The 12,570-nt window shown below is 54.9% G+C and overlaps 2 protein-coding genes across 4 annotated transcripts in view; both read right to left on the reverse strand.

Moving 5' to 3' along the window:
- Window positions 1-549: 549 nt before the first annotated feature.
- LOC310907097 (antigen-presenting glycoprotein CD1d-like) overlaps window positions 550-12,570 on the reverse strand; it is a 56,588-nt gene continuing 44,567 nt past the window's right edge. The window contains exons 1-6 of one of the 3 annotated variants that reach the window (XM_083856966.1): window positions 4,078-4,184; window positions 2,612-2,869; window positions 1,789-2,073; window positions 1,410-1,694; window positions 1,209-1,302; window positions 550-1,083 (exon numbers count right to left, since the gene is read on the reverse strand). In XM_083856966.1, coding sequence (XP_083713092.1) covers window positions 1,038-1,083; window positions 1,209-1,302; window positions 1,410-1,694; window positions 1,789-2,073; window positions 2,612-2,869; window positions 4,078-4,144 — 1,035 coding nt within the window. In that variant the 5' untranslated portion in view covers window positions 4,145-4,184 and the 3' untranslated portion in view covers window positions 550-1,037. Of the gene's footprint in view, window positions 1,084-1,208; window positions 1,303-1,409; window positions 1,695-1,788; window positions 2,074-2,611; window positions 2,873-4,077; window positions 4,185-12,570 lie in introns of those variants that run through there. The other 2 variants (XM_083856965.1, XM_083856967.1) reach the window with 2 other exon arrangements.
- On the reverse strand, window positions 5,674-9,297 carry LOC310906703 (T-cell surface glycoprotein CD1b-3-like; the record flags this gene model as incomplete). The annotated part of the gene is made up of 6 exons (XM_083856154.1): window positions 5,674-5,692; window positions 7,665-7,761; window positions 7,867-8,151; window positions 8,246-8,524; window positions 8,672-8,929; window positions 9,234-9,297. The coding sequence occupies 6 exons, from the start codon at window positions 9,295-9,297 to the stop codon at window positions 5,674-5,676; spliced, it is 1,002 nt and encodes a 333-aa protein (XP_083712280.1).

Below are 12,570 nucleotides of genomic sequence, written 5' to 3' on the forward strand. Positions count from 1 at the left end.
ATAGAGACTGCCAAAGGCATAGAAACTCTAGGACTGACATAGAGCCTGTAGGATTGGTGTGCTGAAAGGACTGTAGGCCTGTGATACTGATGTTGGGGCTGGGTCTTGAGGCTGAAAAAGGGACGGCGCTGCAAAGCTGAAAAGGGATTGCTGTAAGGTGGCTCCTGAAATGCCAGCGCTTCTGGGATATTGCCTGGGTCTGGGGTGGGCACTGTAGGGTTGGGGCTGAAATTACTGTGGGGCTGGGATTGTGAGTGAAAATGGAAAGAAACTGCAGAGCTGAGAAAGGGACTGAGATGCATGCTGAAATGATGGAAGGGCTGGCATAGTGACTGTGGGGCAGGGATGGGGACTGTAGGGCTGGAGCTGAAAAGGACTGTGGGGCTGGGATATTGACTCTGAGATGGACTCAATGATAGGGGGGGAGCTGGATTGTTGCAGAGCTGGAGCCAAGACAAAGATCTGTAGCAGTGTGCTTTTTAGATGGTGGAGCTGCTACTTAGAGCCCCATAAGCATCTCCTTTGGAAAAGCCACTTGGGGAGGATTCAGGCAAAGCAGTCAAGCTCAGATCACACATGCCACAGCTGGACTCAGCAAAGAGAGGTAAGAAGGGACTTTTTGTATGATAAATTATTCCAGCAAGGTTTATTCCAGCACACCAAAGGGATCAGACACAAAAAGACCTGGCAATGTGCTGTGCACAGGCCTAAATAGGGGTCCGGAACCAATGGTCTAAGGGCACAGGGGTGGTCCAAAAAGCAGGGCAGGGGTCAGTGATCTATAGAGGGGACAGGACCAGACACTGGGATACCAATAGGGAAGCAGGGAAAGGAGAAACCACGAGGACCAGGGGCATGGGGAGAGAAGAGACTGGGGAAGACCACACTGCAAAGCACCATGAGGAAGCACCATTCTTTCAGCCTAGGGAGGGAAGACTGTATGGTCTGTCCTTCCAAGGCAGGATGCTGGGAATTGCCCCAAGGGGTTCCAGGGACTCCAGTAAGCAAGCAGTTGTTGCTGTGTGGGCAACCAGGCCTCAAATGATGAATTCTTCGGTGTCCCATGCAGCCTCATTACCCTTCCTGCAAAGGCTATGTGTGAGCTGTGATGGCACTCAGGGGGTTCACCCCTACAGAGCTGCTGCTGCAACCCCTGGACCGACCTACATGGCCATAAATCTTACAGTAGGTGATGGGAGGGAGCTCACCTGTGCTTCCACCACCAAAATCCCCCAGCAGAGGCAGCACCAAGAAGCAGCACCACAATGGTGATGCTGATGGTTGGGGCTGCGCTGCGGTTTTCTGGGACAGGGAGGGAAGAAGGTGACTGTGTGAAGGTGGCAGTGCCAGTCAGGAGCTGCCCCTCACGGGGCCAGTGGCTGCCATCTGCAGCCAAGAGTGGGACCTACCCCATGGGATGAGAAGGCTGCGGGTGCCCAGGCTCTGGTGGCGCACACGGCAGACATAGCTGTGCCCATCACGGGGGGCCACGGCCAGGACACTGCGGAGCTGGTAGGTGAGGTCAGCGTTGGGCAGGATGGGGCTGGTGTTGAGCGCCGGGCCCGGAGGCACCTCCTGGCCATCCCGCAGCCAGGCCACGCTGATGGGACGGGGGTAGAAGCCGGTGACGTGGCAAACGAGCAGCAGCTGGTCTAGGCTGGGGCTGCGGGTGAAGACTGTGGCCACAGGCAGCTCTGGGGAATGAGAGCAAAGGCGTGGGGCAGGTCTGGTGGGGCACGGCTGGGCCCCAGTGTGGGGGTGGCTGTTGCAGGGTCAGGGTGGGCTCACCTTGTCTCTCCAGAATTTCCCTCCCATACCTCTTCAGGTCAAAGAAGTTGCTCTGGCATATCCAGATGGAGAGAAGGTGCTTCAGGAGCACTCTGACAGACCTATCCTTGTTGAGGCTCTTGCTGACCACCTCTGCCACCTGGGATGGCTGTCGGGCCTCCCAGTGCTGTTTATCTACCTCAAAATCTACAAGGTCTCTGCCACCCCAGCCGACATTCAGGAAGCCCTGGCTTGTGGTATTGGGGTACAGCACACAGCCTGCACGGAACTGGACCACCAATGGGTCTGTCAAAAGCAAAGCCAGTGGAGAGATCCCATGAGTGTGTGGGACATGGGTGGCATGAGGTAGGGTCTGGCTGAGGGCACATATAGGGATGTAGTGGAAAGCAGGGTACAATGGGCAGCAGGGAGTAAGGTCACACTTCAGGAGACTCCAGACACCCTGTAAGCCCTCAGGCCTCTGGCCAAGAATGGAGTGGACACTGGTGTGGGGTGCTTGCATAAAAAGAATTCTGTCCTCCAAAATATTTGCCCCCAGTTTTCCCTTCCATGATCTTTGCTGTGTCAATCCTGCAGTTCCAGTAAATTTGGTGGCAGCTCTTTGACAGAGAGGTTCCCTGTGCCAGATGGCTGAAGCCCCAAGGGATATTTTTTGTCTGCTGCCCTACCCACTTCTGCTAGTCATATGCCCCAGCAGCTGCAGGGTTTCAGAAGCTGTTGCACCCTGTGAGACGCCCCCCAGATGCCATCCTATACTGAGGAGGAGTCCACAGCTAGAACCCAGGAAGAATGGCTCTCTGGCAGGGCTCATTCCTCTACTCACAGTGCTGTTCTGTCTGCTGAACCGTGTCGTGCACAAATCGGATGATATTGCGCAGAGCGATTTTGTACTGGGACATGATCTTTTCCCCATCACCTTCAGCTGCAGCCTGGCTGACCCAAGGCCAGTGGAAGTGGATGCTCCAGTTGGCAGGATGCAGTGTTGAGATGGGTATGTCTCCTACAAGTGCCACGCATGACATCTCAGCAGAGCTGATGTTGGCAAAGAGGCCAGTCAGGAGGTACTGGATAACCTGCGGCTCTGCTAGGAGAGAGGATGGAGACAGGAAAGGGTGCAGGAAGGAGATGACTGGAGGTGCTAAAGGGGAAATGGCAAGTGGAGGTGCTGGAGGGGGAACAGCAGATTCAGATCAGATAATAAGAAATAAATTTTTTCTGTGAGGGCTAGTGAGACACTGGCATATGTTACCCAAACGTATGGTGGATGTCCCATCCCTGGAAACATTCAAGGCCAGGTTGTTTGGGGCTCTGAGCAGGGAAGGTGTCCCTGCCCATGGCAGAAGGCTTGGACTGAATGGCCTTTAAAGGTCCTTTTCACCCCAAATCATTCTGTGCTTCTATGATTCTATGCTCTTCACCCTCCTCAGGGTTGCTTTCCTGTCTGAACTTCCTCTGACTTCACTGCTCTTTTTCCCCCTCTGTTTTACTTTCAACAATGGTTGTCTGCTGCAGATTTTAGGCATTTTATCCCCTGCCTTCCATGCCTCCCTCCCGGCTAGAGCTGTTGTCTGACTGCGCAGAACAGCACCCTTGCTGCTCATTTGGGGTGATCGTTCTGAGTTTCCCCCCAGAAGCACCTGTGCCAGGACCTGTATCTGCCAAAGACCTGGACATGGTACAGAGGATAGGGAATGCTTGATAGGAAAGGGCATTTTGTCCAGGCTTGGGGCTCCCTGATAGGGCCAGAACACCAGCCCAGCCCAGAGATCAGTCCTGCCTTTCTGTGTCTGATGCTGCCTGCCCTGGAAGCACAAGGTCTCACCAGGTTGTGGTAAAACTCTCTGTGTGACAGCAGTGCCTGAAACACCCTCTGGCAGGTGCAGCTCCCTAACAGACGAGGGGCTGTTCTAAGGGGCCCTCAGCACCATGTGGAGCTGAGATCTGCCTGGCACCCATGGGCTCTCTGCAGGGGAGGAGATCTTGCAGGGAAACTCAAGCCCCAAGGCCTGTTTTGGGACCACTGTTGTTTCTTCTGCCTGTGTGCCCAAGGCTCTGTGTTGGAGCTGGTGGGGCAGAAGTCCTGAGCTGGAGGCAGGAAAAGAGAGGGTGGGCAGGGACAAAGCATGCTTGGCTGGTGCACCGTGGGAGGTGACCCTCTGATGCTGGGAATTATCTGCTCCCCCATACAGCACACTGGCATGGCCGTGCCTCCCCTGAGCAGGACTTGTGAGGTCCTCTGACAGGGTGGGGGGGTGAGAACGGTTGAGGTGAGCCAGGGCTCCCACTTACCCTCTGGGTCTGCCCACATCCCAGGGAGGAGGATCGGGAGAAAGAGGAAGAGATGAGGGGGTTCCATGGTGCATGCGGCAAGGCTGAGGAAGCAGCAGCAGTGACTGGGCAAGACAGCCCAGCAGTCACTGCGGCGGCTCTCCACCGATTGGAGAATCAATGTGTCAGGGAGGGGCCCGGAGCTCCCAAGCTGAAGGCTGGAGACGTGTGGGAGGGACAAAAGCTGAAATAAGGTCTTGAGCACGAAGTACCGTGACAGGCTGGGGCTGGGAAAAGCCCAGCCAGAAGGAGAAGAGAGGGGAAAAGAGTCCCGGGAAACAGCACTAGGGAAAAAGATCTTCAAGCTGGGTTTTCCTGGCGCCCCCTCCCCACCAATCTTACATTGTCCTATCCCTCTTCTTGTGAGATGCATCAGCACCAATGCAGGTAATGACGGCTTTTGGATTTCAGACCTGACCGGAGAAAGATGGTTTCTGTCCTCTCAACCCCTACACAGAGAGAAAGGATACTTTGGGTAACCCCCCTCCCACTCCTGTCACCTCCAGCTCAGGCTGCCCCTGCATCACTTACCTCATTCTGGGGATGGGGGTCCTGGGGAGGAGATGACAAGCTGTTCCATCTAACCCCAAGCTGCAGGACACAGCTGGGGAGCCCCAACTCTGCTCTAAACACCTGGGAGTGGGCCTGGCAACTCCCCTTTCCACCAGCTTTGGTGAGGAATCCGGTCCCCCTCCCCAAGAGCCCCCTGTGCATGGGAACAGAAATGGTGGGAGCCATCCCCCTGCTCTGTCCCCACTGACACCAGTCTCCAGTGCTGGAGGGATCATGGGGTGACCAGAGTCAGCCTCTCCCCCATGATGTCCCCAGTCGACTGCTCCTCCCTGGCTCCTCCCCTCAACCTGCAGTTTCTCTTCCCCTTTTTGGGGTGTTGCCTGCATTGGGGGTGAAGGCAGAATCAAAACCACAACTAAGGGCAAGTCCGAGGGCTGCACCTCGGTAGCATCCTAATACTGAATACTTTTGCTTCCATGGAGCAGTCCCAGAGAGAAGTAGGGATGCTGTGGTGGCCTGGTAGGCCTAGAAATGACACCAACTTCCCCAGCAGCATGGCACGGGGGATTTCCAGCTATGCCACTGCAAGGTCCACATCCCTCCCACTAGTCCTAGACCTGGAGGAGAGTGTTTGGCTGTCAGGATGGCAAAGCACAGCCATGGGACAGCCAGGGAGGGAAGACACAAGGAGACTTCTGTCTCTGCCATCCTGTGAGGTGATCACTTGTCCCCATGGTCTCCCCTGAGATGACTGCTGGTCACTTCATGTTGAGCAGCTGAGAGGCCGTTTGCAGCCCTCTGTCCTGTGCAGGTGCATGTGACAGTGCTGGTGTCTGAGTTGCTCACAGGACAGGACCAGGCACCTGCCTTGTGCAGGTTGTCACAATGTGTCCAGCCCCCTCAGAAATTCCTCCAGATGTCTCCCACTGATGCAGTGGATCTGCATTAAAGTTCTGCCTTAGCCCTTCCACTTTTCTATTGAATGTACTTCTCATGTCTGGGATTTTTTTCACTTCCTTTTTTTTCTCACAATTTCTTCCTCCTTCATCCTCCTTCATATTGTCTGAAAATGGTCCAATGGAACAGGGGGATGTTGGTCCACACAGACCGTTGGTCCTCAGAGTCCTCTCAAGTGACCATGGTCCTTAGAATCACACCCAGATTACCACTGGTCCCCACAGTTCCCTCAGGTGACGTTGCTCCTTGCAGTCCTTTCAAGTGATTACTGATCCTCACTTTCCCCCTGCCCTAGAGGACTATAGGACCTTGAAATTCTCATACGGACACTGTTCCTCAGTGATCCCATGCGTGACACTGGTCTTCGCAATCTCCCCTGAGATGAAGGCTGCAACCCCCCAAGCCATGCCGGGGTGAGTTGGGGTGGGGTGGGCAAGGATGCAATGCCTCTGGGGGCTGTACTGGGTGGGCGGGTGAGTGGCAGCAACCGCCACACTGGGCTGGGGTGAGCTGCCTTATAAGAGCCCTCTAAAAATGCCTGGGTGGGGTGTGTTACTGTAAAGTCTCTTAGGGGATGTGAGCAAACACTTGCAGACACCCCCCTGGTACCGAGTGTTTGTGGGTGTGGTGCTGTAGGGTCTCCTGGGAGGTCATTCACATGAACAGCTTTCCTCAACCTGTCTCCTCACTGGTGGCACCTGTTCTCCACGTCTGCCCAGTCCCGTCAGTGCTGCAGGACGTTCCACTCTGCTTGGGAGAGGAATTGCCCTGTTTGCCCTGTGGGTGCCAAGGCTGCAGGGAGGCATGCCCACACCTAAGAGTTTCACCTGTCTGTCCCTATTCAGCAGGGGCTGGGAGAAGCTTGGTGTCACTCCTCTTGCAGCGAGGTGCTTGAGTCCTGTGATGCTTGTAGGTGACTCTGGCTGTTAGGGAAATGCAGTCCTCACCCCAGCATTGTGGTTTCCAGGTTCTGGCCAGGGGAGAACAATCACTATTGGATTTGTGGTGGATATGGCCACAAGCCAGCCAGGTTTTCTGGCTTGCACATGGCTGCTAGGCTTATCCCTGGAAACTTTGTCCAGGAAGTTGTCGAGTGGAACCAAACCTTTTGAAGCAACATGTTCAAGTTGATTGGGAGCATGAACTACATGCCTTTCTCTGTGTGTGTGTGAACTCTGCTGTTTTTGATGGGACATGGGCTTCTTTCTTCTCCTTTATTAGGAGCCTTGGGGTCACTTTACCCCCATGTCCCAGCCCATCCAATTGTTAAGGAAAGGCCTGTGATCTTAGTGAAAATATGAATGGTTTGTTTTCATTTCATACACATCTGCAGCTCCCACACATTACACCAGAGCTTCAGTGTTACTCAGCACTCTGTAGAGCCATTTCTGGCCAAGTTCTGTTAGTCTGTGTGGAACAATTCAGTCTCAGCACAAATATTTTTGGAATATGGTTAATAAAGGCAATTTTTAGGACAAAGATATACCAGAAAGTGACAGTAGAAGGGGACAGCTTTCCAGCTTCTGACAAAACTGTTACTGAAGCAGAACCAGGAGAATTTGCCAGTGGGCATTGGGGTTCCCTAGAGCATCAGTGGGTGGACTGGCCAGTGCCACAAGCTGAGAGATGATCATGTGTAACAAGTGAGGAGGTCTCAGACTTGCATTTTTGTCTGTTTAGAAAATTCAAGTGAGTCAAAAGCTCAGGTTTCTCTTGCCATGTTTCTCTTGTGCATCTCTGAATTGAGTTAGTCTTGCAATTGGCAATGCCCAGAACTTAGCTGAAGCAGAAGAAGTTGCTGTGAAGGCAGTCAGAGGGAATGGGGACTGTTGGCTCCCTTCTGAATTAATCTTCTTTGCTCACGGTGGAGTTCCTGGACTCTGATTCCTCCATCTTCTTGCTGGAGCTTTCTGAGATGAGAGGAGGACAGCTGGATGCTCCATAGCAGAGCCCTTGTGGGAGTGCAGACAGCATCTGTCAGGGCCAAAGCAAGAGCTTTGCTGCTCAGTGCAGAAATCCCCATGGCATTTCCTCCCCTCCTCTCTCACTGCTGCTCCATGGGGCAGACAGGGACTCACCTTTGTCTCCACACCCAAAGCACCAACGTGGCAGCTACGGCCATGGCTGCAAGCAGCCCGACCGTGAGCCCTGTGATCAGCACCACTTCTGAGTTCCCTGGAAAACACAGGGAGAAGCTGCCATGAACTTTCTGGGGTTTGCTCCATCTTGCAGGGCAGGGTGGCTCAGGACCCCCATCTCATCCCTAAGAGTGGGACCTACCCCATGGGATGAGAAGGCTGCGGGTGCCCAGGCTCTGGTGGCGCACACGGCAGACATAGCTGTGCCCATCACGGGGGGCCACGGCCAGGACACTGCGGAGCTGGTAGGTGAGGTCAGCGTTGGGCAGGATGGGGCTGCTGTTGAGCGCCGGGCCCGGAGGCACCTCCTGGCCATCCCGCAGCCAGGCCACGCTGATGGGACGGGGGTAGAAGCCGGTGACGTGGCAAACGAGCAGCAGCTGGTCTAGGATGGGGATGTGGGTGAAGACTGTGGCCACAGGCAGCTCTGGGGAATGAGAGCAAAGGCGTGGGGCAGGTCTGGTGGGGCACAGCTGGGCCCCAGTGTGGGGGTGGCTGTTGCAGGGTCAGGGTGGGCTCACCTTGTCTCTCCAGAGCTGCCCTCCCATAATGCAGGAGCATCTTCACCTCATTGACACAACTATCATTGATGAAAATTTCCAGCATGTCACTCGAGGTATAGTTCTGGAAAAGTGACTGGACATACCGTGAAAACTTGGTGTCCTTGGAGAAGGTCCAGGTGGCATTCTTTGTGTTGAAGCTGAGGAAATCCTGACCATTGTAACCCATATAGGCAAAGGCCTGGGAGGTTTTGTTGGGGTACAGCACGCAGCCTGCAATGCACTGAGCCACAAAGGGGTCTGGTGGAGCAGAGAGGAGACAGAGGTTGCATGAGGGGCTGGGATTGCCTTCCTGCAGCCCTGGTCAGTGTCTCCTATAGAGCACCAGCAGTGTCAGATCCTTCCCCACTTCCCAGCTGCTTTTAAGAAAGGGGACTGAGTACTCACATGGGATGTCCCTTTCCATGCCCCCTTTATTGATCAGATGGCTGAACTCCTGAAAATAGACTTTGAGCAGTTTCTCAAAGGTGTCCCAGTCAGCCTGGGGCAGGACTGAGCGCACCCATGGATGATAGAAGTGGATGGACCATGTGTGTGTATCGAGATAACCAAGTTTGATGTCTTCCAGCAGGCCCAGTCCCTCCATTTCTACAAACGAGGTGTTCTGGAAGGTGGTGGTCTGGAGCATCCAGATAGTGAAGGTCCCTACATGAGACAAAGGTTGACAGGGAGGAGATGGGACCTGGAGAAGAGGGCTGAGGAAAGTAGAGGAGCTGAGGGATGGGTCCTTGCAGTTGCAGGGATCCGTGGGCCCCCCCGTAAGCCCCTTATAACCTTTGCAGCCCCAGTTTTCATCCCCTGCACCCACTTGGGGTGCATGTATCCCTGCTGGGGAGGACGTGTGGAGCCAGAGGACAAGGAGGAGTGAGGAAGCAAGTGCCCAAGGCGGGTGGGGAGCAGGAACCCTCTCTATGGAGTCCCATGTGTATGAGCCAGGGGTCCCACTTACCGTCCAGGTTTGCCCATGTCCCAGAGAGGAGGAGGGAGAGAAGGCAGCAGCAAGGAGACTGCATGGTTCCAGCAGGGAGGCACAGAGTGTGCAGCAGTGGGTGCAGCAGCAGGAAAATGGACTGTTGAGAGATGTGGCCTCAGATGTCTCCTCAGGCTGGCTCTGCCTGGGCAGCTCTGCTGGTGCTAATGGCCCTGGCAGCCAATGGGGCTGGCACTGAGGCTTAGGGGAGGGCTCTGAGGTTCCCCCATGGAGTGAGCTGGGGCATCCTGAGTATGGCTGTGAGCGCTGGGGGAATTTGATTATGAACAAGGTCATTCCACTGCATGCAGGAGCCGTCCCTCATGGCTGCAGCAGCACCTTGACAATCAGGGTGATGTGGGTGCACTGAGTCCTCTGTTCTACCCCCGTGTCAGGTCGACATGTCACTTGGCCATGCGCTGCATCCGTTGCCCTGATAGGAATGTCCCTTCCTTGTGCCTGGCATATCTGGCCCTGCATAGAACACACGTTGCCACCTGCTCTGAGCTGCCAGGTGGGCTCACAACAACATGGCTGTTTTCCTCACAGGGGAGACAAGCCCTCTGCCCACCACAGGGCCTCATGCCTGGCTTCTCTGTGCCCCGAGGCTGTGCATTGGTCCTGTGCCTCTTTGTCACCTCCCAACCATCCCACAGCCAGGCCACTCTGACGGGCCACAGGTACATGAGGCAGTGAAGTGGCAAGCCTGCAGGAGAGCTGGGCCACGGCCTTGGAAAGTTCTGAGGGGGAGAGAGTGAAGGAGAAAAGCTGATGGTAATATCCCTTGACCCCTCAGCACTGCTGGTATCATCCTGGGGAAGGGACATTCCAAAGCTGAGGTGGTGAGCACTTCCAGCCTGGACCACAGCTGTAGGGTCAAGGATGGCTGCAGGAACAGCTGGAGGAAGCAGTCCTCCAGGAGCTCTTCTTGGGATGCAAGAAGTGAAGGGAGTAGAGTAGCTATAGTGTGGTGGTCCCCAATGGGAAAGACAGGCTGCAGGGCCTGGAAAGGACTGTTTTCCACTGACAGCCATCAGACTCCTGGAGCAGTGGCAGTTGGCTGGACAGGATCTTCAAGCTGGGACAGAGATGGGACCCCACCATTAAGCCCATTCCAGAGAGTTGCAGTGGATATGCAGCTTTCCCCTTTCCACAGAGCTCTATCCATGCCATGGGGCTGGGAACTGCCTCTCTGCTTCCCTGCATCCTGCAGTGTAGGGGAGCCTCAACTCTACCTTAAAAACCCCCACACAGGGGAGGGCCTGAGAAGATTGGCTGCAGCCTTGCAACTCCCCTTTCCTTCCCACCATCTTTGGTGAGGAACCCGGTCCCCCTCCCCAAGACCCCCCTGTGCATGAGAACAGAAATGGTGGGAGCCATCCCCCTGCTCTGTTCAAATTGGCAGCAGTGTCCAGTGCTGGAGGGACAATGTGGTGACCAGAGCAAACCTTACCACACAACATCCCATATCCACTGCTCCTCCCTCACCTGCAGTTTCTCCCCCCCTTTCCTGGGGCTGCCCATGTTGAGGGCAAAGGCAGAGCTGAAACCACAGCTGTGGCAAGACTGAGGTGAGGTGCCCTGATAACAACCAAACACAGCAGGGACAGGGGTATCCATGTTGGTATGTGACCCTTCCAAGCACAACTGGGACCAGGTGTCACCACTCCATGTCACCATTTTTGGTGTCTCCAGCTGTAGGAACATGGGGAAGGCCCATATGGGGCTGCTGCAGGCTGAGCTCGAGCACCCCATGACACTGAGTCAGACACAGTCAGACACTAAACCCCTTCCTTTCCATGGAGCTGTCCCAGAGAGAAGTAGGGATGCTGTGGTGGCCTGGTAGGCCCAGGTATGGCACCAACTTCCCCAGCAGCATGACACGGGGGATGTCCAGCTATGCCACCACAAGGTCCACATGCCTCCCAGTAGTCCCAGACCCGGAGGAGGGCATTTTGGAGTCAGAATGCCAAAGCGCAGCCATGGGACAGCCAGGGAGGGAAGACACAAGGAGACTTCTGTCTCTGCCATCCTGTGAGGTGATCACTTGTCCCCATGGTCTCCCCTGAGATGACTGCTGGTCACTTCATGTTGAGCAGCTGAGAGGCCGTTTGCAGCCCTCTGTCCTGTGCAGGTGCATGTGACAGTGCTGGTGTCTGAGTTGCTCACAGGACAGGACCAGGCACCTGCCTTGTGCAGGTTGTCACAATGTGTCCAGTCCCCTCAGAACCCCTCAGAAATTCCTCCAGATGTCTCCCACTGATGCAGTGGATCTGCATTAAAGTTCTGCCTTAGCCCTTCCACTTTTCTATTGAATGTACTTCTCATGTCTGGGATTTTTTTTCACTTCCTTTTTTTCTCACAATTTCTTCCTCCTTCATATTGTCAGTTCTCTGGTCTGAAAATGGTCCAAAGGAACAGGGGGATGTTGGTCCACACAGACCGTTGGTCCTCAGAGTCCTCTCAAGTGACCTTGGTCCTCAGAGTCCTCTCAAGTGACCATGGTCCTCAGAGCCACACCCAGATTACCACTGGTCCCCACAGTTCCCTCAGGTGACATTGCTCCTTGCAGTCCTCTCAAGTGATTACTGATCCTCACTTTCCCCCTGCCCTAGAGGACTATAGGACCTTGAAATTCTCATATGGACACTGTTCCTCAGTGATCCCATGGGTGACACTGGTCTTTGCAATCTCCCCTGAGATGAAGGCTGCAACCCCCCAAGCCATGCCGGGATGAGTTGGGGTGGGGTGGACAGGGATGCAGTGCCTCTGGGGGCTCTACTGGGTGGGTGAGCAGCAGCAACCGCCACACTGGGCTGGGGTGAGCTGCCTTAAGAGCCTTCTAAAAATGTCTGTGTGGGGCGTGTTACTGTAAAGTCTCTTAGGGGATGTGAGCAAACACTTGCAGACACCCCCCTGGTACCGGGTGCTTGTGGGTGTGGTGCTGTAGGGTCTCCTGGGAGGTCATTCACATGAAAAATTTTCTTCAACCTGTCTCCTCACTGGTGGCACCTGTTTTCCACGTCTGCCCAGTCCCATCAGTGCTGCAGGATGTTCCACTCTGCTTGGGAGAGGAATTGCCCTGTTTGCCCTGTGGGTGCCAAGGCTGCAGGGAGGCATGCCCACAGCTAAGAGTTTCACCTGTCTGTCCCTATTCAGCAGGGGCTGGGAGAAACTTGGTATCACTCCTCTTGCAGCGAGATGCTTGAGTCCTGTGATGCCTGTAGGTGACTCTGGCTGCTAGGGAAATGCAGTCCTCACCCCAGCATTGTGGTTTCCAGGTTCTGGCCAGGGGAGAACAATCACTATTGGATTT

Source organism: Zosterops lateralis (genome assembly GCF_965231275.1).
Source record: "Zosterops lateralis genome assembly, chromosome: 3".
NCBI classification, from domain to species: domain Eukaryota; kingdom Metazoa; phylum Chordata; class Aves; order Passeriformes; family Zosteropidae; genus Zosterops; species Zosterops lateralis.